This window comes from Salmo trutta, chromosome 32, assembly GCF_901001165.1.
Source record: "Salmo trutta chromosome 32, fSalTru1.1, whole genome shotgun sequence".
NCBI classification, from domain to species: Eukaryota; Metazoa; Chordata; class Actinopteri; order Salmoniformes; family Salmonidae; genus Salmo; species Salmo trutta.
In genome coordinates, this window is record NC_042988.1 from 2,873,143 (window position 1) to 2,897,182 (window position 24,040).

At 42.5% G+C, this 24,040-nt stretch overlaps 1 protein-coding gene across 2 annotated transcripts; it reads right to left on the reverse strand.

The window, feature by feature from the left end:
* Positions 1–1,660: 1,660 nt before the first annotated feature.
* On the reverse strand, positions 1,661–22,765 carry LOC115170775 (serine/threonine-protein phosphatase 4 catalytic subunit B). 2 transcript variants are annotated; one of them, XM_029727066.1, is made up of 9 exons: positions 22,644–22,765; positions 21,848–22,137; positions 21,708–21,759; positions 6,089–6,139; positions 5,783–5,884; positions 5,295–5,468; positions 3,651–3,777; positions 3,274–3,463; positions 1,661–3,064 (listed from the first exon to the last, which is right to left on the reverse strand). In XM_029727066.1, the coding sequence occupies exons 2-9, from the start codon at positions 21,955–21,957 to the stop codon at positions 2,935–2,937; spliced, it is 936 nt and encodes a 311-aa protein (XP_029582926.1). In that variant the 5' UTR covers positions 21,958–22,137; positions 22,644–22,765; the 3' UTR covers positions 1,661–2,934. The 2 variants fall into 2 exon arrangements, with proteins under 2 accessions (XP_029582926.1, XP_029582927.1); XM_029727067.1 differs by having other exon boundaries at positions 22,607–22,765.
* Between the last annotated feature and the right edge of the window lie 1,275 nt (positions 22,766–24,040).

Sequence of the window (24,040 nt, forward strand, 5' to 3'; positions counted from 1 at the left end):
CTGAAGGTGTTCCTTGGTAAAGATTGCCAGAGCACAAGTCAGAATTGGGGCTAGCAACAGTAGATGCACCAGGGTGTACATGCACATTTCCAGATATCATCAGCAGTAATACAATCAGGGCACGGCAGAGGACAGGGAGCGCTCTGTAGTGTTGATTTATGACATTTGAATGTGGATTAGATGGCAACAAGATCATATTGTACAGCAATTTCATCAGGTAACATGAATATAAAGTCGGCATCCCGAGTGTGGAAACAAACAGTCTGTCCCACGGTTGGGTAAACAAGCAAGTTCATAGTCAACAAAGCACACCGGAGTCATGAGGCAAATAGCATAAAGCACAAGATAAAATATATAATAACTTTGGGCTAGCCAAGAGTCACTGGCCCCAACAGTGCGTGTGCTGGAGGCGAGTGAAAGCTCGGGAGAGGGGGGAGTGTGGCGGGGGTACCTGTACCAGACAGGGGGAGACAGGCTAGGGCAGACGGTGAACAGATCGCCAGGTGGAATCCAAGCAGCAGTGCAGCAAGCAACGGGAGTAGGTGTCACACCCACTTGTGGGAAGATTTTTCGGGTTCCTTGTAGAAATTCCTAGCTAGCTAGCTAGCAAGTCTTTGTCCACCGTTTTTTTCCACGTGGAAAAGGAGGTCGTTAGCTAGCTGTATCTCTTTAGTGTTGGCGAATCGTCCTTTACGACATCCAAACAAAGTTGTCCTGTGGCTGTTATATTTTGGAGTTTGCGGGGAGGATATTTTCTGATGTGATCAAAGCAACAAAATAGTTTGAGGTAATTGACAATTGAAGCGTCCTTGCAGCATATCAGTTCAAATTAGAGATAAATCCAGGGGATACTGTATTGTAAGGACCTCTGCACAGATGGAGGGGGCTTCAAAGGCCTCTGCATTTGGGTAGGGGAGGCTGTGAAACTCTCCTGCCATTGTTGGGCTCAAGGGCTTTGACACCTCCACTTCACACCTGTGCTAATTGATCTGATCTGTCCTAGCAAGCTTGGTAGCCTTAACTTCGTATTCAGTCCTTATAAAGTGAAATATATAATTTATATTTATTTCTCTTCTTGCCTTTAAAAGTAACTTCTGACTAAACATTACTCAGTTCCAGGTTAGATGGTGTTTTCAGGTTTCTTGTGCTTCTTCTGCTGGTCGTTGGTTTGCCAGCGTATTCACTATCTAGGAAATAATAATCTTTGGTAGTAGGAATCCTTCCAGGTAATTTTGTCCAAAATTAGGTTGCAGGTTTGGAGTTTTGATTGAAGGTTATGTTGTGGAGGGTAGAATCCTATATATGTCCTTGCAGAAAAACAACACTTTATCTAGCTCTTAATCTATCTTTCTGTAAAAACATGCTGAAAATGCAGGAGCCCATCTGCTCATTAGCTCTCTCTGAATGTTTTACTCTGTGAAGTTCAAAATATTTAAATATATAAACATATGTGGAAATATATAAAAACAGTCACGCTGGACAAGTGTGCCTGCTAAATTACTAAAATGTTATCTACAGTCACCACACTTACTCATTTCATGCATTCTGTAATATTGCTATTAGGACTTTGGTTGGGAACAACACCCAACAGTATATCATGTCTGGATATATAATTGAATCCATGCAGGCTAAATAAACAGAACTTGAAACCTCCAGCAGATAAAGGAGATTGATACAAAAAGATTTTATTTTCACAATATCAAAAGTCAACAGTGAACCCTACAGAGATTTGTGGATCAATAGGCATCAACAAGGTAGAGAGAAAAGAAATAAACAGTTGTGTGTAGTGATCCCATTTAACCAGTTACTTTATTTTTGTTTGAGTGTAGGTGCATGCTGAGTAGCATTGAGAACAATGTTTTTGAAAACTGAGTTAGAGACAAAACACAAGCAAACAGTAAACTGAAATAGCAAACTGGAGCAAAAATCATTTTTGCAGTCCATCCTTTACACAACAGTTATACAAAAATCTAAGAAAAGAAAAATGTGTAAGAAATTATGCATATGGAAAATTCAACCCAGAAATGGGGTTCATTTCCTATATCTGCAGATTAAAAGACTATCTCCTTTCAAGTATCCCTCCATCTGTAGGACAATGTTCCCATTTTCAAATGTAAAAATACTACAAGATTAGGGGGAATGGCAAATACCAAACAACTCAATGGCGGCAAGAAGGGATAAGAGAAGTTAATAGGAGGGGAGGAAGAAAAAGGAGAACTCCGTGATGGCCATTTTAAAGAGCTGAAATAACAACAGTCATGGGCACAGTTTCAAACGGACCCAAAGCGGTCACAACTAAATACTTCATGATCTTCCGACCAAGGTCTGGACAGTATCAGCAGTATGGTAATAGCTCCACCTCATCCTCTGACAGGGTAGGTGGATAGAGGGCTAGGTAGAGTTTCTGCCATATTGCTCACACTGACACAGCTCTTTCATCTCTCCGGTGGGGAATCAAGAAGTGTCTAGAGCGGGGTTGGCAACCCTGGTCCTGGAGGCAGGCACTTCCTGTTTTTGATTAAACTGACCTGGAAGACCAAGTGTGTTGAATTTAGGCAATCACTGAACTGATCAATAAGCTTAGTAGCTCAGTGTGGCGCCTTGAGACAATTGTACAGTACCTGCAGCACTCCAGGAACAGGGTTGTCTACCCCTGGCCTAGGGGTCAGTTTGAAACAGAACCGAAGAGATTCAAGACACCAGAATCCATCCTAACATAAAGGGCGCGTTCCTCTGCCCAGGCATTGCTGACATGACAGATCTTACAACCCCTGGATAGGTATTTTAAGTATCAGCTAACCACATCAAGTTATAGCAAACGACGCATGAAGTTATAGCAATCGACGTGGCACGTAACCATTGGTTGATGCACGCAACGTCTAAGCAGGGGAACGCGACCAAAGGCTCCATCCATATTCCCTCCAGGGTAAGAGGTCACAGGAAGTAGTCTGCCACTGGCTTTTTGGAGGGAATGCCCCTGGTTTCCTGCGGAGCGGCTTCAAATATGATGAACTCCCTCTGCAGGTGCTCATCCAGCTCCAAGATGGCCGCCACATTACCACATCTGTTTGTCACAGAGAGAGAGAGAGAGAAGGGGGCAGGAAAGAGAGGTGGTTGCTATTGCGACCTAAACATTGTTATAAGCTAACAAAGCACATGCATACACAGCAGAGTTTGGCCATAAACTCAGCAGTCCAAATACAGAATATATAGGACGGGAGAAGAAAACAAGACGACAAGAGAGCAAGAAAAAGATGGAGACAGGACACAGACCTGTAGCAGTAGTTGGGTGCGGACCACACAGTGAGCACGGTCTCATTGAAGTGCCACTTGTATCCCTCCATGACCAGCTGGTGGGCCCTGCAGATCATGTGGATGTCGTTGGCTGCGTTGAACTGGGCCACCACGTCACTGCCAAACAGGTAGCCCGCCCCCCTTGGGCTCACACCCCACCCTGTGGTGTCTGGGAGAGAGAAGCAGAGAGACATTCTGGTTGTTACTGGAGTCGTCTCATTCCTTTTCGTTGGGGCATAGATGCTAAAATGTGTGACAAAGACTTGGAGGAATCTTCACCATCTTGCTTATAGCTACACATTTTTGGGGCAGAAGGTTATTTAGGGGGTTGTTTCTGGACAGTACCAGTATTTTACCTTCTGGGTCAGACCACAGCAGATCACACATGGGGCCGTCGTGAGGCACTTCCTGCTTCCTGTCGATAGTTCTGATTTGGTCCAGAGTTTGAATAGATGGAGAAAGGCCACCGTGCACACAGAATATCTACACAAAGAGAGTAAGAATCTACACTTTACAAAAACACAACATGTAAAGTGTTGGTCCCATGTTTCCTGAGCTGAAATAAAAGACCCCTGACATTTTTCATATGCACAAAAAGCTTATTTCTTTCAAGTTTTGTGCACAACTTTAGTGAGCATTTCTTCTTTGCCAAGATGATATGCCACACCTGTCAGGTGGATGGATTAAGAAGCTGATTAAACAGCATGATCATTAGACAGGTGCACCTTGTGCCGGGGACAATAAAAGGCCACCCTAAAATGTGCAGTTTTGTCACACAACACAATCTCACAGATGTCAAGTTGAGGGAGCGTGCAATTGGCATGCTGACTGCAGGAATGTCCACCAGAGCAGTTGCCAGAGAATTGAATGTTAATTTCTCTACCATAAGCCATCTCCAACATCTAGAGAATTTGGCAATACATAGAACAGGCCTCACAACCGCCGTGTATGGCGCCGTGTGGCGAGCAGTTTGCCGACGTCAACATTTTGAACAGAGTGCCCCATGGTGGCGGTAGGGTTATGGTATAGGCAGGCATAAGCTATGGACAATGAACACAATTTTTAAATCGATGGCAATTTGAATGCACAGAGATGCCGTGACAAGATCCTGAGGCCCATTGTTGTGCCATTCATCCGCAGTCATCACCTCATGTTTCAGCATGATAATGCACGGCCCCATGTCGCAAGAATCTGTACACAATTCCTGGAAGCTGAAAATATCCTAGTTTTTCCATGGCCTGCATACTCATAGATGTCACCCATTGAGCATGTTTGGGATGCTCTGGATCAACATGTATGACAGTGTGTTCCAGTTCCTGCAAACATCCAGCAACTTCACATAGCCATTGAAGAGGAGTCGGACAACATTTCACAGGCCACAAACAGCCTGATCAACTCTATGCGAAGGAGATGTTTTTGCCTCTTGCAGTGCAACACATTTTTTTCAAGGTATCTGTGAGCAACAGATGCATATCTGTATTCCCAGTCATGTGAAATCCATAGATTAGGGCCTAATGAATTTATTTAAATTGACTGACTTTCTTATATGAACTGTAACTCCGTAAAATCTTTAAAATTGTTGCATGTTGTGTTTATATTGTTGTTCAGTCTAGTTAAGGCCTTACACAATCCAGCTCCAGAAACAGTTTTCTTTAAAAACATTATTCTTCATACAGCACTAAAACATGTTTGCACCGATGATTGCGATCGTTACTTGCATTAATTACAGAGTTAACAATTACAAAGGAAAATTAGAGCTAGCAGGAAAGATATAAAGAGGGGAGATTGTAGCGAGTCATGCTGTTTCAGTGAGAGCTAGCTATTTAGCCATCTAACCATAACAATCTAGCCTGGTCCCAGATCTATTTGTGCTGTATTGTCAACTCCTATGTTCATTGCCACGTCCCTCCTTGGCATGACCATAGGAGTTGGTAAGATGGCACAAATAACAATCAGAGAGAAGCAGAGAAATATATGACTGAAGAGGCTGGGGAGCGCACCTTGCCGTCGATGATGGCAGAGAGGGACAGGTAATCAAAGATCTCGGTGCAGTATCTCCAAACAGTGACCGAGCCGTACTTGCGGAGGCACTCGTCATAGAAGCCGTAGACCTGTGTGATCTGCCGTGACTCGTGGTTCCCTCGGATCAGAGTGATCCTGTCTGGATACCGCACCTGTGGGAGGAGGAGGGGGTAAGTTACTTGTTAGAATGGGTCCTTCAGAGGGACCCTACTGGCTAAAAAGCAAATGAGAGGGGTGGTAGGTCCGACTTTGACCCATAGAGAGCTTAGGTTAGTAGTAGGGCTAGACACAAAGGGCACACGTCGCACAGTACAATGAAGAAGTATGCAAAAATGTCCAATCATTGCATTTCCTGAATTTACATACGTTTACATTTAATTAACCCCCACCTTGCATAGCATTAGAAACACTACTACAGAGGGGGTAAAACAATTGAATAGCTTTGATTTGGCTTCTCTCGATTTACCTTGAGTGCTAGCAGCAGCAGGAACGTCTCCACACTGTAGAAGCCTCGGTCCACAAAGTCACCCATGAAGAGATAGTTTGTCTCCGGAACATCACCCCCAACCTTGCACACACGCAATTGAAGTGTTAAATAATGACACAGCAAAAATGTCACAGTAGAATATGACATGTATGTAAATTACATGGAGTTTATGAAATTATGAAGCAAAATGGTGCATATGTTGAGTTTGGAACTGTACAGACACCGCACAAAGCAGCACTCAGAAAACATACAGAGGAAATGCAGGCAAAAGGAGACTGAACTTACTCTGAACAACTCCTTCAGGTCATAAAACTGTCCATGGATATCCCCACACACCTGTGATAGAAAAGGAGAATTGTAGGGAATTAAAGGGAAACAATTCAGGAAGTAAAGCTGAGCAAACATGTATTTAATCCACTAATACTAAACATGTGCTTGTAACATAGAAAAATATCTATTTTTTTCATTTTGATCTTGAACAACGTTTATTAGAGGTAAAGGTAGTGCTATCTTGAATTGCCATGGTAACGCCGATGTGTCATTGCATTGGTAGGAGTGAGCAAATTGTGAGTTTTGGCACAGAGACTGCAAGTGACTGCTGCCACCGGGAATTTTTGAGCTCAAGTTGTCTTTTTTATATAAATATTTTCATTGATAACTACAAACTAAAATACTCCTATTGACACTTTGAAGAGCATTTTTCATTAGGTATGAGCTAGACCTAGCTAACACAAACTGGCTAATGATTACGTTAGATATGAAGTGGTGCATGGTATACCGGTACCACGGTACCAAAACGTCATGATACTTATGGATACCAACATTTTAGAATACCATAGTACCGTTTCATATGATACTACCTGTGTTAATAACATTTAGACTACGTTACCCAGCAGGCTATGCAGGGGGGGTGGCTGAAGAATGCCTCGCATGGCTAAACAAGGAGTTTTCTAGCTTAAGTATATGTTCATTAAAAGTAGTTCAACCTACGCCCCGGTTAGTCATTATACAAGGAACAAACATAACATGGTGTAAAATTGGTAGTCGCTATGACGAGACAAATGAAAGCAGTTCTCTGCAAATTTCCGCGACAAAAATTTAACATTCTACCACAAGTCAAGTGACGTGAGTAGTCGAAGATGCTAGCTTGCAAGAGCGAGGACAACGAGCCGCAGCAGCAAGAGTGACAGCAGCGAGAGCGAGGCTGCATTGGAATCTGTTGATGAACAACATACTGAATGAAGTAAGAGAAATTGACATGGTTCCTGTTCTCCTTCATGGATTTCTTAGTCCTCCTACTCCTACGCAGTTAACAGGCAATCTAGCTGACAATTGTAAACGTTTCAAGCAGAGATTCAATATCTACCTCGCAGCCAGTGGAGCAGGGGGAGATGACAAATTGAAAGCTTCCATTTTCTGCATGTTATTGGAGAGGATGCATTGGACATTTACAATAGCTTTCAGCAAGACAAGGCAAACTTGACATTGACTGTGCTAATGGCTAAATTTGAGGAGTACTTTGTGCCATGCCAGAACATCACGTTTGACAGATACAAGTTTCTCTCTCATGATCAGAAACAGGGAGTCAGTTTTGACCAGTATTTGGCTGAGCTGCGCTGAACAAACTGAGCAAAACGTGTGAATTTGAAAATGTGAAAGACTCACTAGTGAAAGACAAGATAGTCTGTGGCGTACTTGATAATGGACTCAAGGAGAGATTTCTGCGTGAGCTGCTTTATCCAAAGTTGCTTTATCCAACTTTGGATAAAGCAGTGAATGTGTGTCCAGCAGCTGAAACCACCAGAGCACAAGCTAAAGAGCTGTCCAGGGATGAGACGTCAGTGTATGCAATAAAAAGAGAGGAGCACCACACACAACGCCTTACAAAACAAAAACACTACATGTTGAAAGTGTGGATTTAACCACAAGCAAAAAAAATTGCCCTGCATATGGCAAATCATGTAACAACTGTGGGAAAAATAATAATTTCTCAAAATGCTGCAAAGCTGAGACTACAAAGAAAAAGGTTCACACAGTCAAAGAGGAGATTGAAGAATTCTTTGTTGATTCTGGGGAAATAGGCAATGCAGTAAAAGCGGAATGGATTGTGCCATTGACTGTGAATGAAACTATAATACCATTCAAGCTTGATACTGGAGCACAGGTAAACCTGTTGTCGCTGGATGACTCCAAAACACTGAAGGTGAAGAGCAAAATACACCCAGTGAAAATTAAGGTTACTGGTTATACTGTGTAGCACGTACCTGTCAAAGGTAGCTGCATAGTAACTTTACAGCACAAAGGAAAACAGTTCAAAGCACAGCTGCTGATCGTTGAAAAGAGTGTACAGCCTATTCTAGGAATCAATGCATGTGAAAAGCTCAATTTGTTGAAAAGAGTGTATGTAGTGACATCACAGACTGAAAATGACCAAGAATCGCTATTGGCTGAGTATGAGGACGTGTTTGAGGTTCTTGGATGTTTACCAGGAGAACACAAAATATGTACTGATGACAAAATTACTCCAGTTGTGCATGCATGCATAAAAGTTCCATTTGCACTGAGGAAAAAGCTCAAGGAGGAACTCGGACGCATGGAAAAGATGGACGTTATCACTGGTTATTGTGGTGAAAAAGAACGACAATCTCAGGATATGTCTAGACCCGAGAGATCTCAACAAAGCAATCAAGAGACAGCATTTCAAGCTGCCAACAAGAGAAGAGTTAATGTCGCAGTTTGCTGGAGCAAAGTGGTTCAGTAGGCTTGATGCCTCATCAGGATTCTGGCAAATGAAGCTAGACGATGCAAGCTCAAGGCAATGCACATTCAACACACCTGAGGGCAGGTACAGATTTCTTCGTCTAACATATGGGATTCTCTCAGCGCCAGAGGTCTACCACAAGACAATACACATGATCTTCAAGCACATTCCAGGAGTGGAGACCATGATGAATGACATCGTCTGGGGGTCCACAAAAAGAACACGACGTGAGAGTGAGACAAGTGCTGGACCTGACATGGAAAGTCAATCTAAAACTTAACAAGGACAAATGCGAGTTTGGTGTGAAAACACTTACCTTCGTGGGAGACGTACTTTCAGAGGATGGAGTCAAACCAGACCTGAAGAAAACATCAGCCATCAACAACATGGAGCGCCCGAAGAACAAGGACGACGTGAGACGCTTCATGGGCATGATCACCTACCTTGCAAAGTTCATACCTCAACTGTCAGCAAAGTCCGCTCCACTCAGATGTCTTCTGGAACAGAAAAATTAATGAGAATGGTCCCATGAACAGAAAAACTGCTTCAAAAATATAAAGAAGACAATCACAGAAGAGCTAGTGCTCAGGTTCTATGATCCAGAGAAAACAAAATGATTTCTGCAGACGCGTCAGTTTAGCCTGGGAGCAGTTCTTCTGCAACAGCATCACGACACACGGCAACCCGTCGCTTATGCACCCAGAGCCTTGACAGGCGCAGAGACAAGGTATGCACAAATAGAGAAAGAACTACTGGTGAACACATACGCGTGCGAAAGGTTTCACCAATACATCTACGGACAAGACTTCGAAGTAGAAACCGACCACAAACCATTGGTGTCAATCGTGTCTATGCCACTGAATGATTGTCCAATAAGAATCCAAAGAATGTTGATCAGACTGCAAAAGTATGACGTGAAGATGATCTACACCCCGGGAAAGTTCATGTTCGCTGCCGACACTTTCTCGAGCAGTCGACAAGAAAGAGAGCTTCGACGCACTGAGATTCAGGCCTACGTCGACATGATCGTAGCATCACTTCCTGTGTCTTCTGAGAGAATGGAGCAGACCAAAAGCAAGGCCGCAGCTGACCAAATAATGATAGAGTTGAAAGAAACAACACTGATAGGATGACCTGCACAGGAAAACAACTGCAAGGAGAATACAGGATTACTGGATGTGCAGAGCAGAACTCACCGTTGTGGATGACAGTGTTCAAAGGCAACAAGATTGTCATTCCCATGACACTACGCAAAGAAATGCTACAGAAAATACATGAGGGCCACTTGGGTGAGGAAAAATGCAAATGACGAGCACGAGAAGTAATGTACTGGCCATAAATGAACCAGGAAATCAGCCAGACCACTGCTTCATGTGAACTGTGTTTGACCTACAGGCCAAAGCAGCAAGCAGAGCCGCTAATGCCTCATCCAGTACCCAACAGACCCTACTACAAAGTTGGAGTTGACCTTTTTGACTGCAATGGCAAAAGTCACATTGATGTTACCGACTACTGCTCAAACCACCCTGAAGAAGCAACACTGCCAACTACCTCCAGCAAAGCTGTAATCACCTACCTGAAATCAGTCTTTGCAAGACATGGGATTGCATCTGAACTGTACTTGGACAATGGCCCGCAGTTCTCAAGTTCCGAATTCCGATCGTTCGCTAACAACTGGGGATTCTGACACAACACCTCCAGCCCCAACGGCTTAGCAGAGTTCAGTCAAAATTGTCAAAGGTCTAATGAAAAAGGCACACGATGGAAAGGAGGATTTCCCAAAAAATCTGTGTGTATGTGTTTCTGCACAACGGACTTTCACCTGCACAAATGTTGATGGGACGTCGCATCAGAACCAACCTACCCATCCATGAGGACTTGCTAACACCCAGAGGTGCTCACAAAGTCAAACTCGCAAAGGAAAAACAGAAAGACAAACAAAAACAGTGACACGACAACAGTGCAAGACACTTACCTGAACTGAAACCTGGAGATCATGTACGACTCCGAGACATCACTACAGAAACCTGGATCTAAGGCTTCAGCCATTCACTCAAAGGACTGAGGATCATCAGGAGGATACCGCTGAAGCGTCAAATGCCTTTAGCAATGGACAATTAATTCAGAACACCCTGACTGACAACGAACGCTGTCCAAATGTTTCAGGAAGCACTTCAGCAGAACAACCAAAAAGGACTGTCAGAGCCCCTGAAAGGCTTATTGAAAATTGCTGGTGGTTGAATTGCAGGTGGTTGAAGAATGCCTTGCATGGCTAAACAAGGCGTTTTCTAGCTGAAGTATATGTTCATTAAAAGTAATTAAACCTACGCCCCGGTTTGTCATTATACAAGGAACAACCATAACACTACCAACATTTTCGGCCCTACCAATCTAAAAAGAACCCATTGGCACCTGTAATTTCTGTAAAAGAAAATGTCTGCAGCAGCAACTAGTCTCTTGTTAGCGCCGGTTAATGCGCATATCACGTGGCAGCAGTAATCCACCAGCCGCATCCCTTTCCAGCAATCACTCACAAGCTTCTCTCCATCCTCTCTTCCTGCACATCTGTTCCTCAGTTTTTAAAATAAAATTTAGCCCTGATGGCGAGGGGGGATGCAGACACTGATCAGTCTTCTGTTGTTACATTGGAGTAGCGCGCAGAGTGAGCAAAGTTGATAGGCCTACATTCTATATAATTTAATTCCTGGTATAACCAAGAGCACAGGCCAGTCTGATAGGCTCTGCAAGTTCGCTGTCACGCAGCAGTGCCAGAGAGGAAAAACAGCTTTGCGACAGTCATACTTGCAGCTTAACAGCAAAGAAAATGACTTGTCACTAGCTCAAAAGGGTGAAAAAAAATATGACTCACATTACTGGAGCAACCTTTTTCTTCCTCTGCGATTTCGAAAGCATTTGATATCATTTCACAAACCATGTGGCGGGCTGTTAAACTAATCCCGGGCCGCTAATTATTGTTTTGATGAACAACGTTCAGTCATGTCACCTAGCTAGCTAACAACCTGGTAACTTGATAGTAAGTCTTGGCAAATTTGATTAGCACAGGAAGGAAAAGGGTCTGCTACTCATGAGATGTGCTTCAAAAGGTAGGATTAAAATAGGCCTAATGGAAGTCTAAACTATCAAAAATCTCTTTCTGGTGCTCCTTACATTGTTTGGTGCCTAACGTTTTTAAAGTTGGGAGCAGTGTGTATGTGTTTCTGGGAGAGAGTTTATGAGCGAGAGAGCGTGTGTGAGGGAGGGAGAGTGTGTGTCTTAATTGAAGAGTAAAGGTTTCATGCAGTGTTTTCCCCCTTACTGTCACAATGACATGCAGACCATTATGCATGTATATTCCTTCCTCCCATCCCTCCAGTCAAATCACAGGCAGGCCTTTGCAAATATGAGAAAATTTTATTTATTCTACAGTGAACAGTGTGAAGTAAATTCAATATGTTGTATTGCGTAGATGTGTGAATATCAGTGACATGTTTTGTGTAGCACATGTGCATAGCGTTTAGAAAACGGGAACAAGTGTCGGGAATGGGGCGAACAGGACGCTAGGCCACTGAATCCCCCGGTATCGTGACAAAACTAATATGAAGCTAGCTAGCTGGCAGGCAGAAGTGAGGGCTGCTGCAGGATTGCTATTTACCAGTAAAATGTATGACCCCCATATAGCTAAAACATAGCTAGATATCTAGATAAGTGTATTTTTTATCTGTGATGCTATGATTGCTAAAAATGGTAAGCCTGCTGGCTGTTGATTCCAAGAATTAATGTACCCTAAGCCCGAAGCCTTTCGCTGATGATGGCTAGCTTTAATGACTTTTGAAAGCTCAGGCTGGTAGTCAGATGGCAACTAAATCATCCTGGTCTAACTGGTTTGTGACTTTGCGACTTACAGGCATAAACTATCATATTATTTCTCTAAAAGTCAAATCAAATGTTATTGGTCACATACACGTGATTAGCAGATGTTATTGCGGGTGTAGCAAAATGCTTGTGCTTCTAGCTCTGACAGTAATATGTAACAAGTAATATCTAAAAAATTACACAACATATACCAAAACACACAAATCTAGGTAGGAATGAATTAAGACTATATACATATGGATGAGCGAGGTCAGAGCGGAACGGACTAAGATTCAGTAGAATAGTATAGAATACAGTATATACATATGAGATGAGTAATACAAGATATGTAAACATTATTAAGTGAATGAGATACCGTAGAATAGTATAGAAAACAATATATACATATGAGAAGAGTAATGCCAGATATGTAAACCTTATTAAAGTGACTAGTGTTCCATTCCTTAAAGTGGCCAGTGATTTATAGTCTATGCCTATAGGCAGCAGCCTCTAATGGGCTAGTGATGGCTGTTTAACAGTCTGATTGCCTTGAGATATAAGCTGTTTTTCAGTCTCTCGGTCCCAGCTTTGATGCACCTGTACTGACCTCGCCTTCTGGATGGTAGTGGGGTGAATAGGCAGTGGCTCGGGTGGTTATTGTCCTTGATGATCTTTTTGCCTTCCTGTGACATCGGGTGCTGTAGGTGTCCTGGAGGGCGGGTAGTTTGCCCCGGTAATGCATCCGGAAGACCGCACCACCCTCTGGAGAGCCTTGCGGTTGTGGGTGGTGCAGTTGCCGTACCAGGCTGTGATACAGCCGGACAGGATGATTTTAATTGTGCATCTGTAAAAGTTTGAGTATTTTAATTGACAAGCCAAATTTCTTTAGCCTCCTGAGGCTCTGTTTCACCTTCACTACACTGTCTGTGTGGGTGGTCCATTTCAGTTTGTCAGTGATGTGTTCGCCAAGGAACTTGAAGCTTTCCACGTTCTCCACTGCAGACCGGTCGATGTAGATAGCAGAGGGTGCACCCTCTGAAGTCCACGATCATCTTTGTTTTGTTGACGTTGAGTGAGAGGTTGTTTTCCAGGCACCACACTCCCACATCCCTCACCTTAGGCTGTCTTGTCATTGTTGGTAATCAAGCCTACTACTGTTGTGTCATCTGTAAACTTGATGATTGAGTTGGAGGCGTGCTTGGCCATGCAGTCATGCGTGAACAGGGAGTACAGGAGGGGGCTGAGCAGCCACTCCTGTGGGGCCGCAGAGTTGAGGATCAGTGGAGTAGAGGTGATGTTTCCTACCTTCACCACCTGGGGGCGGCCTGTCAGGAAGTCCAGGATCCAGTTGCACAGGGCAGGGTTCAGACCCAGGGCCTTGAGTTTAATGATGAGCTTGGAGGGTACTATGGTGTTGAATGCTGAGCTATGTCAATAAACGTCTCGTGTTTGAGCCGTTGAATTGCGGCTCCACTTTGTCTCTATACTGACGTTTTGCCTGTTTGATTTCCTTGCGGAGTGAATAACTACACTGTTTATATTCTTCCATATTCACATCCTGCGAATGCTACCATCTATCCACGGTTTCTGGTTTAGGTAGGTTTTAATAGTCACACTGGGTACTACATCTCCTATACACTTCCTCCTAAACTCAGTCACCATATCCGTGTATGGGTCTTGTTTATTTTCGCAAGCTGCCCAGAACATATCCCAGTCCACGTGATCAAAACAATCCTGAAGCGTGGATTCCGATTGGTCAGACCAGCGTTGAATAGTGCGAAGCACAGGTCCTTCCTGTTTAAGTTTCTGCCTATAGGACGGGAGGAGCAAGATGGAGTTGTGGTCAGATTTGCCGAAAGGCGGACAGGGGAGGGCCTTGTAAGCATTCCGGAAGTTTGATTAGCAATGGTCGAGAGTCTTAGCAGCGCGAGTAGTACAGTCGATATGTTGACATAACTTCGACAGCCGAGTCCACAGATTTGCTTTGTTAAAATACCCAGCTACAATAAATGCAGCCTCAGGATATGTGGTTTCCATTTTGCATAAAGTCCAGTGAAGTTCCTTGAGGGCTGTCGAGGTAACGGCTTGAGGTGGGATGTAAACGGCCGTGGCGATGACAGAGGAGAATTCTCTTGGGAGATAATATGGTCTGCATTTAATTGTGAGGTATTTTAGGTCGGGTGAACAAAAGGGCTTGAGTTCCTGTATGTTTCTAGAATTACACCATGAGTCGTTAATCATGAAAAACACCCTTCTGTTTCCCGGGGAGATATTTATTCCTGTCTGTGCGATGTACTGAGAATCCTGCTGGCTTTACTGGCTCCGACAGAGTATCCCGAGAGAGCCATGTTTATGTGAAACAAAGTATGTTACAGGCCCCGATGTCTCTCTGGAAAGAAATCCTTGCTCTAAGCTCATCAACTTTGTTATCGCGAAGTCTAAGCCTTTCAAGGGAGGTTCTACTAAGCTAACATATGGAATTGTTTAACCTGTTAGGGCTAGGGGGCAGTATTTACATGGCCGGATAAAAAACGTACCCGATTTAATCTGGTTACTACTCCTGCCCAGTAACTAGAATATGCATATAATTATTGGCTTTGGATAGAAAACACCCTAAAGTTTCTAAAACTGTTTGAATGGTGTCTGTGAGTATAACAGAAAACACCCTAAAGTTTCTAAAACTGTTTGAATGGTGTCTGTGAGTATAACAGAACTCATATGGCAGGCAAAAACCTGAGAAGATTCTGACCAGGAAGTGGCCTGTCTGACAAGTTGTTGTTCTTCTTGCCTCTGTTTATTGAAGACTGAGGATCTTTGCTGTAACGTGACTTTTCCTACGGCTCCCATAGGCTCTCAGAGCCCGGGAAAAAGCTGAACGATATCGAGGCAGCCCCAGGCTGAAACACATTATCGCTTTTGACAAGTGGCCGATTAGAGGACAATGGGCTTAGGCGCGTGCCCGAGTCGACCCCGTGCTTTATTTTCTTTCGTCTGTTTACCTAATTGCAGATTCCCGATCGGAATATTATCGCTTTTTTACGAGAAAAATGGCATAAAAATTGATTTTAAACAGCGGTTGACATGCTTCGAAGTACGGTAATGGAATATTTAGAAATCTTTTGTCACGAAATGCGCCGTGCTCGTAACCCTTATTTACCATTCGGAAAGTGTCTTGAACGCACTAACAAAACGCCGCTGTTTGAACATAACTATGGATTATTTGGGACCAAACCAACATTTGTTATTGAAGTAGAAGTCCTGGGAGTGCATTCTGACGAAGAACAGGAAAGGTAATCAAACTTTTCTAATAGTAAATCGGAGTTTGGTGAAGGCTAAACTTGCTGGGTGTCTAAATAGCTAGCCCTGTGATGCCGGGCTATCTACTTAGAATATTACAAAATGTGCTTTCACCAAAAAGCTATTTTAAAATCGGACATATCGAGTGCATAGAGGAGTTCTGTATCTATAATTCTTAAAATAATTGTTATGCTTTTTGTGAACGTTTATCGTAAGTTAGTAAATTCGCCGGAAGTTTGCGGGGGGGTATGCTAGTTCTGAACGTCACATGCTAATGTAAAAAACTGGTTTTTGATATAAATATGAACTTGATTGAACAGATAGGACATTATGTTATACAATACATGCATAAGATTGTCATCTGATGAAGATCATCAAAGGTTAGTGCTGCATTTAGCTGTGGTTTGGGTTTATGTGACATTATATGCTAGCTTGAAAAATGGGTGTCTGATTATTTCTGGCTGAGTACTCTGCTGACATAATCTAATGTTTTGCTTTCGTTGTAAAGTCTTTTTGAAATCGGACAGTGTGGTTAGATTAACGAGAGTCTTGTCTTTAAAATGCTGTAAAATAGTCATATGTTTGAGAAATTGAAGTAATAGCATTTCTAAGGTATTTGAATAACGCGCCACGGGATTCAACTGGCTGTTGAGTAGGTAGCCCAGAGAGGTTAAGGAGAAGTGTATCTATAATTCTTTCAATGTTTATGATGAGTATTTTTGTAAATTGATGTCCTCATTCACTGGAAGTTTTGGGAGGCAAAACATTTTCTGAACATCACGCGCCAATGTAAAATGGGGTTTTTGGATATAAATATGAACTTTATTGAACAAAACATACATGTATTGTGTAACATTGAGTCCTGGTAGTGTCATCTGATGAAGATCGTCAAAGGTTAGTGATTCATTTTAGCTGTATTTCTGGTTTTTGTGATGCCTCTCCTTGCTTGGAAAATGGCTGTGTGGTTTTTCTTGTCTCGGCGCTGTCCTAACAATCTAATGTTATGCTTTCGCCGTAAAGCCTTTTTGAAATCGGACAATGTGGTTGGATTAACGAGAAGTGTATCTTTAAAATGGGATATAATAGTTGTATGTTTGAGAAACTTGAATGAGATTTTTGTTGTTTTGAATTTGCCGCCCTGCTATTTCACTGGCTGTTGAATAGTGTGTCCCGCGGGTGGGACGCTAGCGTCCCACATTTCCCAGAGACGTTAACTACCACGTTTTCTGTGCTTAACTATGTAGAATATTGGCCTGTTGGAAAATACAACTCCCTACTACATCGCACAGTTCAGGCTTGATCTGATATATCTACACAAACTGCATATCGAGCTTACAGAAAAACGAGTCTCCCCTTTCCATAGTGGGGTCATAATAGTTTGTAGCCCAAACAGTTTGGACGCTACAGATAGAAGTTGGCATATGGGCGGTACTGACTTCAGACGAGTCCATGTGGCTTCTGGTGGTCGTAGAGCAAAACAGTGAACATCACTGTGCTCCTGAGTCTCATCTTTCCATTTTTCAAACCCGTTTGGACGCTACAGACGTTTTCATGAGAAGAGATGGAATGTCTCCTGTTCTGACAAACAGCGCTGTAGCTCTGCCACTTTCCACTGTGGCAGAGCTTAAACTGAATGATTTTGATGGGAATTTGTGTATTATGTTAGATTGACTCACGGGTGCATCAATAGATTTAAGGATAATGATGTTACATGTTTGCTCAAAACCTTTGGATAATAAAATGTAATTGTCACCTTGCAAGCCGATTGATAACTTGTACAACTCCCTTCCATTCATTGTTCCATTTTTTATGTGCTGAAGGGTCATCATTACTTGGGGAAGATGAGGATGAGATTCAAATGGACGAGCAGGAGGAAGTTTGAGCCACCACGTGATACTGCTGCCTCTGCCAAGCTTTTTGACTAGAAGGTAACTGTCAATGATTATTGTTATGTACTATTAGGCCTATATATAAACTAGGTCTATGTTTATTTTTTAATTATTTTTTAAACACTCACTCTCTATGTAACACTGTGGTGCACTGTCAGCTCTCAGACCTTTGTGTTGAGGACGACACTATAGACATGTCACCTGTGCACAAAGCAGTCAATAGTTGAACCCACAGTAACAACGACAGGCAGGGGCTGAAGAGACTGGACAACATGCTGCAAACAGTGCTGAGGGACAATCACACCCTCGCAGGACAGATACATAGATATACATACCATATATACTTAGGTACTAGTGAAGGGACTCCTAGTCTTCACCCAATAGCTTAGATTGTCACTGGTCATTTCCCCTTTCTTGCATATTTTTAATTTGTTCCCATTTTGACTCTTCGTGTATTAGGCTATAGGCCTAGTGGAATATTTGTAAGAAGAATTTTAAGTTGTAAAAGCAAATTGTTATTATATGCTTAATTCTTGTATTTTGTAATTCCAGTAAAATTTTGATCACAATATCCCAAAGATGAATGTTGTATATAATGTTATGGTTATGATAGCATGATGTAACTTGCACTTTGTTTTCAGGGTGGAATGAGATCATGTACTCCCTTAACTTTATGGAAAGATGTATTTTTCTTATGTATGCGTCTTTCCTTATCAAATGTAAGACTAAATGCCATTTGTAATATGTTTTGGTGCATATATGCATTTACTATACTATCCAAATAAGAAAGTGTCTGATCGCAGAACATTACATAAAATTCTAGAAAAATTTCACCGATAATTAAACAGCTGTAACTCATTCACAGTTAAAAGGTATTACTAATCAATTGTAAATTTCGGTGTTCCTCAAGGTTCCGTTCTAGGACCACTATTGTTTTCACTATATATTTTACCTCTTGGGGATGTCATTCGAAAACATAATGTTAAATTTCACTGCTATGCGGACGACACACAGCTGTACATTTCAATGAAACATGGTGAAGCCCCAAAATTGCCCTCGCTAGAAGCCTGTGTTTCAGACATAAGGAAGTGGATGGCTGCAAATGTTCTACTTTTAAACTCGGACAAAACAGAGATGCTTGTCCTAGGTCCCAAGAAACAAAGAGATCTTCTGTTGAATCTGACAATTAATCTGGATGGTTGTACAGTCGTCTCAAATAAAACTGTGAAGGACCTCGGCGTTACTCTGGACCCTGATCTCTCTTTTGAAGAACATATCAAGACTGCTTCAAGGACAGCTTTTTTCCATCTACGTAACATTGCAAAAATCAGAAACTTTCTGTCCAAAAATGACGCAGAAAAATTAATCCATGCTTTTGTTACTTCTAGGCTCGACTACTGCAATGCTCTACTTTCCGGCTACCCGGATAAAGCACTAAACAAACTTCAGTTAGTGCTAAATACGGCTGCTAGAATCCTGACTAGAACCAAAAAATTTGATCATATTACTCCAGTGCTAGCCTCCCTACACTGGCTTCCTGTTAAGGCAAGGGCTGATTTCAAGGTTTTACTGCTAACCTACAAAGCATTACAAAGCTTGCTCCTACCTATCTTTCCGATTTGGTCCTGCCGTACATACCTACACGTACGCTACGGTCACAAGACGCAGGCCTCCTAATTGTCCCTAGAATTTCTAAGCAAACGGCTGGAGGTAGAGCTTTCTCCTATAGAGCTCCATTTTTATGGAATGGTCTGCCTACCCATGTGAGAGACGCAGACTCAGTCTCAACCTTTAAGTCTTTACTGAAGACTTATCTCTTCAGTAGGTCCTATGATTAAGTATAGTCTGGCCCAGGAGTGTGAAGGTGAACGGAAAGGCTGGAGCAACGAACCGCCCTTGCTGTCTCTGCCTTGTCGGTTCCCCTCTTCCCACTGGGATTCTCTGCCTCTAACCCTTTTACAGGGGCTGAGTCACTGACTTACTGGTGTTCTTCCATGCCGTCCATGGGAGGGGTGCGTCACTTGAGTAGGTTGAGCCACTGACGTGGTCTTCCTGTCTGGGTTGGCGCCCCCCCCTTGGGTTGTGCCGTGGCGGAGATCTTTGTGGGCTATACTCGGCCTTGTCTTCGGACGGTAAGTTGGTGGTTGTAGATATCCCTCTAGTGGTGTGGGGGCTGTGCTTTGGCAAAGTGGGTGGGGTTATATCCTGCCTGTTTGGCCCTGTCCGGGGGTATCATCGGATGGGGCCACAGTGTCTTCTGATCCCTCCTGTCTCAGCCTCCAGTATTTATGCTGCAGTAGTTTATGTGTCGGGGGGCTAGGGTCAGTCTGTTACATCTGGAGTATTCTCTTGTCTTATCCGGTGTCCTGTGTGAATGTAAATATGCTCTCTCTAATTCTCTCTTTCTTTCTTTCTCTCGGAGGACCTGAGCCCTAGGACCATGCCTCAGGACTACCTGGCATGATGACTCCTTGTTGTCCCCAGTCCACCTGGCCATGCTACTGCTCCAGTTTCAACTGTTCTGCCTGCGGCTACGGAACCCTGACCTGTTCACCGGACGTGCTTGTTGCACCCTCGACAACTACTATGATTATTATTATTTGACCATGCTGGTCATTTACGAACATTTTAACATCTTGACCATGTTCTGTTATAATATCCACCCGGCACAGCCAGAAGAGGACTGGCCACCCCTCATAGCCTGGTTCCTCTCTAGGTTTCTTCCTAGGTTTTTGGCCTTTCTCAGGAGTTTTTCCTAGGGAGTTTTTCCCAGCCACCGTGCTTCTTTCACATGCATTGCTTGCTGTTTGGGGTTTTAGGCTGGGTTTCTGTACAGCACTTTGAGATTTCAGCTGATGTACGAAGGGCTATATAAATAAATTTAATTTTGATTTGATTACTCTGATTTCATGCTATCAATCCTTACAAAACAAGAAAGACTCAATATACTCTAAGTGTTTCTTTACCTTCATTAGGAAGTTGTGTAAATTGCAGTTGTTTGGTAAAAAAAGTGTATGACATTTTCACAGGTGTTTTTTCTTGACTGATTACCATTTGATTTAGGTCATATCATTTGAAAGGGCTGTTTCTCACCTTTCAAAATATGTAGCATGTTTTCATAATGGTTTGACACCAGAAAAGTATGGCTCATTTAGGTATGCATGATCTCAGTAAATTCAGGAATTTCAAAACTCTCCTACCGATGATGAACAATGCCAATATGGCGATTTACAATTAAGGCTGGTTTAGTCTGTCTATCGACATGTCTGTAGACAATTGTCTTAGCGACATCATGAACATTCTATCGTCGTCCGACATCAAACTTTATACTTATGAAAAAGTATAAAGACAAAACAGCCTCTGCATGACATCAGCACCCCAGTGCTCCAAAGTATACTTTCTCTATTTTAACACCAATAAAACCCATCCGTTTAAAAATGAATTCAGTAAATGTCAACCTAGCAAGCCAGGCAACTAAAAGCTATTTCCTAAACAATGTTTTGGTTCGTTGTCTAGCCAGTTCAAATAATGACCAAAGTATAGCTGACAACGTCTACACTTTAGTTACTTGTTATCCATTATTACAGGAAAGTAAACCAACATAATTATTTATAAGGTAATGGCAAGCTTACAGAAAATAGCTTAGTGCCATAGTGTGACAAAATAAAAATAGGTCATTCTGAGAATTTTAGAATTGCATCATCATCATAGGAGGATTTGGTCTGGTTGCTGTGACAGTACGGTAACCACATCAACGGACACTGCGAGTCACAGAGAAGTAAACTTTTTTCACATCTGTGCGACAAGGAAACTGACAGTCGCAGTGACGGTCTACAGACATTCCACCTGAGTATAAATCAAATGTTGTTTTGACCAGTGACACTGGTCACATTCTTATTGCCTACAAACATGTCGTTAGACCAAGTATGAACTAGACTTCACAGTTAACTGGTGTTCTAAAGCCTAGTGTTTCCATTCCCCTTTAATGTATTCAGCCATCCAACATTACACGTAACATGAGGGCTCAGATTGGGAAGTGCAAATAATGGCAGTCTAGGCAGATCTACGAAGTAATCAAGATGTCTTCTATTCTGAAAATACTCACAGTAACTGGAGAATCCACCCTCTGTACGTTACTCTCCTCTACCAGAATCTCCCTGTAACACAAACAGACGACAGGCTTAGTGATGAAGACTTAGATAGTATCAGAAATGGTAAAGTAATATGGGCTTTGTGTTTAATTACCTGGCCTTGGCACACAGTGCTTTGACTTCATTTTCCTTGATGAGTTCACAACGCCTAAGTTGTTCTATCTGTCTGTCCAGATCACTGATGTCCCCCATTGTCACACACATATGGAGCGAGAGGCTCACACACAATCCTCACTCTGGGGTCTGGAGGAGTCACCTACAGGGCCTCGCAAACACAGAGTGTGTATTCTTCACACAGTCACCCTGGTCCGAAAACACACACTCTCGCTGTTCAGGCGGCTCTAGTCACAAAGAGAGAGCGGCAGATTGGTGCAATAGAGGGATCTATGGAAGAGTAAGAGATTACATTTTTTAGAGCATGGTAACATGTAGACCTTGTTATATGTCTGTTCTGTTCAGTGCGAGGGCTTCAAATAGTGGAAACCCCAATAAACTAACTAGCTTAATAGTTAGCTTTACTTGCGAAGTTTGCGAGTTAGCTAGCATGAAGTGAGTTCAACATTAACATAATAACGTTGGTTAATTGGTAACGTTAGCTCAGTCAGCTAGTTGGCTGGTCTTTTCATTAAGGTTGGTATTATGGCTATATTTGTGTTCATATTTAATACTCAATTCTCTTTTCTACCTTGAACTGCGTTGTTAGGATTAGCTAACCAGTTAGCTAACAATCTTGGCCTGTTTATCAGGTACTTACGAAATGCTAACGTTGCTTAGCTAGCTAATTTAGCTTGCTAGCTAGCTGTTACCAATGTTTTCTAATCGAAACGGCGTAATCCAAAACTAACATCAATACCTTTGAATATTGGGGAAGAAGAACTCGAGATACATACATATAGCTGTTTTATTCCACGTAAAAGCAATTTTTTCCGCTCCACCACGGTTATTATATTTTTTTCACCGGTTCACCAAACCACCGCCGGACGGGCTCTCTCTGCAACTTCCGCTGTCGGGGACGCGCATTTCGCAGTCATGAAACGGGGGGGAATTTTTCAGTTTTTAAGCAAATTTCCGACAATTCTACATGACCAATGCTGTGTTCTTATGCTGAAACATGATAACAAAATCAATGGGGACCTGACTGTCTACATATATTTTCTACATACTTTCTATTTGGTTTTAGTCGTTTTAAGTTTCCACTGAAATAGTTTTTCCCATCCTGAAAATGTCAAATAACAATATTAATTTGCTATTCACAAACAATTTCATCCCCATTGATGTATATGAACCCTCGATTGCATTTTCTATGTATTGGCCAATGAGAGGCTTTGAAGCCATTGGCACTCCCCAGAAGGAATGGATGGAATTCTACAGCATTTGAATTGAATGTTTCAAGGACAATATTACATGTATTTAAGTATTTTCTGTTGTTGTCGTGCGGACACTAACATTAGTACTTAAAAAATATATATACTTTAAGGAAAATGTATATATATATATTTTTGTTTTGTTTAGCGCACACAATATAATGAACAAAAATATAAATGCAACATGCAACAATTAAAAATATTTTACTGAGTTACAGTTCATGTAAGGAACAGTTCATGTAAGTCAACTGAAATAAATAAATTAGGCCCTAATCTATGAATTTCACAACTGGGAATACAGACAGATATGCATCTGTTGGTCACAGATACCTTAAATAAAAAAGGTAGGGGCATGGATCAGAAAACCAGTCAGTATCTGGTGTGACCACCATTTTCCTCATGCAGCGTGACACATCTTCTTTGCATAGAGTTTATCTGGCTGTTGATTGTGTCCTGTGGAATGTTGTCCAACTCCTCTTCAATGGATGTGCGAAGTTGCTGGATATTGGCAGGAACTGGAACACGCTGTCGTACACGTCGATCCAGAACATCACAAACATGCTCAATGGGTGACATGTCTGGTGAGTATGCAGGCCATGGAAGAACTGGGACATTTTCAGCATCCAGGAATGGTGTACAGATCCTTGCGACATGGGGCCGTGGATGATCACGCTGAAGCATGAGGTGATGGCGGCGGATGAATGGCATGACAATGGGCCTCAGGATCCCGTCTCAATAAAATTAAATTGCGTTTGTTATCCGTAGCTTATGCCTGCCCATACCACTACCCCACCACCACCATGGAGCACTTTCTTCACAACATTGACATCAGCAAACCGCTCGCCCCCACACAACGCCATTCAAGTGGTCTGCGGTTGTGAGGCCGGTTGGACGTACTGCCAAATTCTCTAAAACGATGTTGG

Excerpts from the sequence above, each read along its gene's own strand:
- LOC115170775 (XM_029727066.1), bottom strand. The coding sequence starts at position 21,957 with ATGTGTGTGACAATGGGGGACATCAGTGATCTGGACAGACAGATAGAA. Across the intron at positions 5,469-5,782 it reads TGCTGCTGCTAGCACTCAAG|GTGCGGTATCCAGACAGGAT; the intron begins GTAAATCGAGAG and ends CTCCTCCCACAG. Across the intron at positions 3,464-3,650 it reads GCTGTGGTCTGACCCAGAAG|ACACCACAGGGTGGGGTGTG; the intron begins GTAAAATACTGG and ends TCTCTCTCCCAG.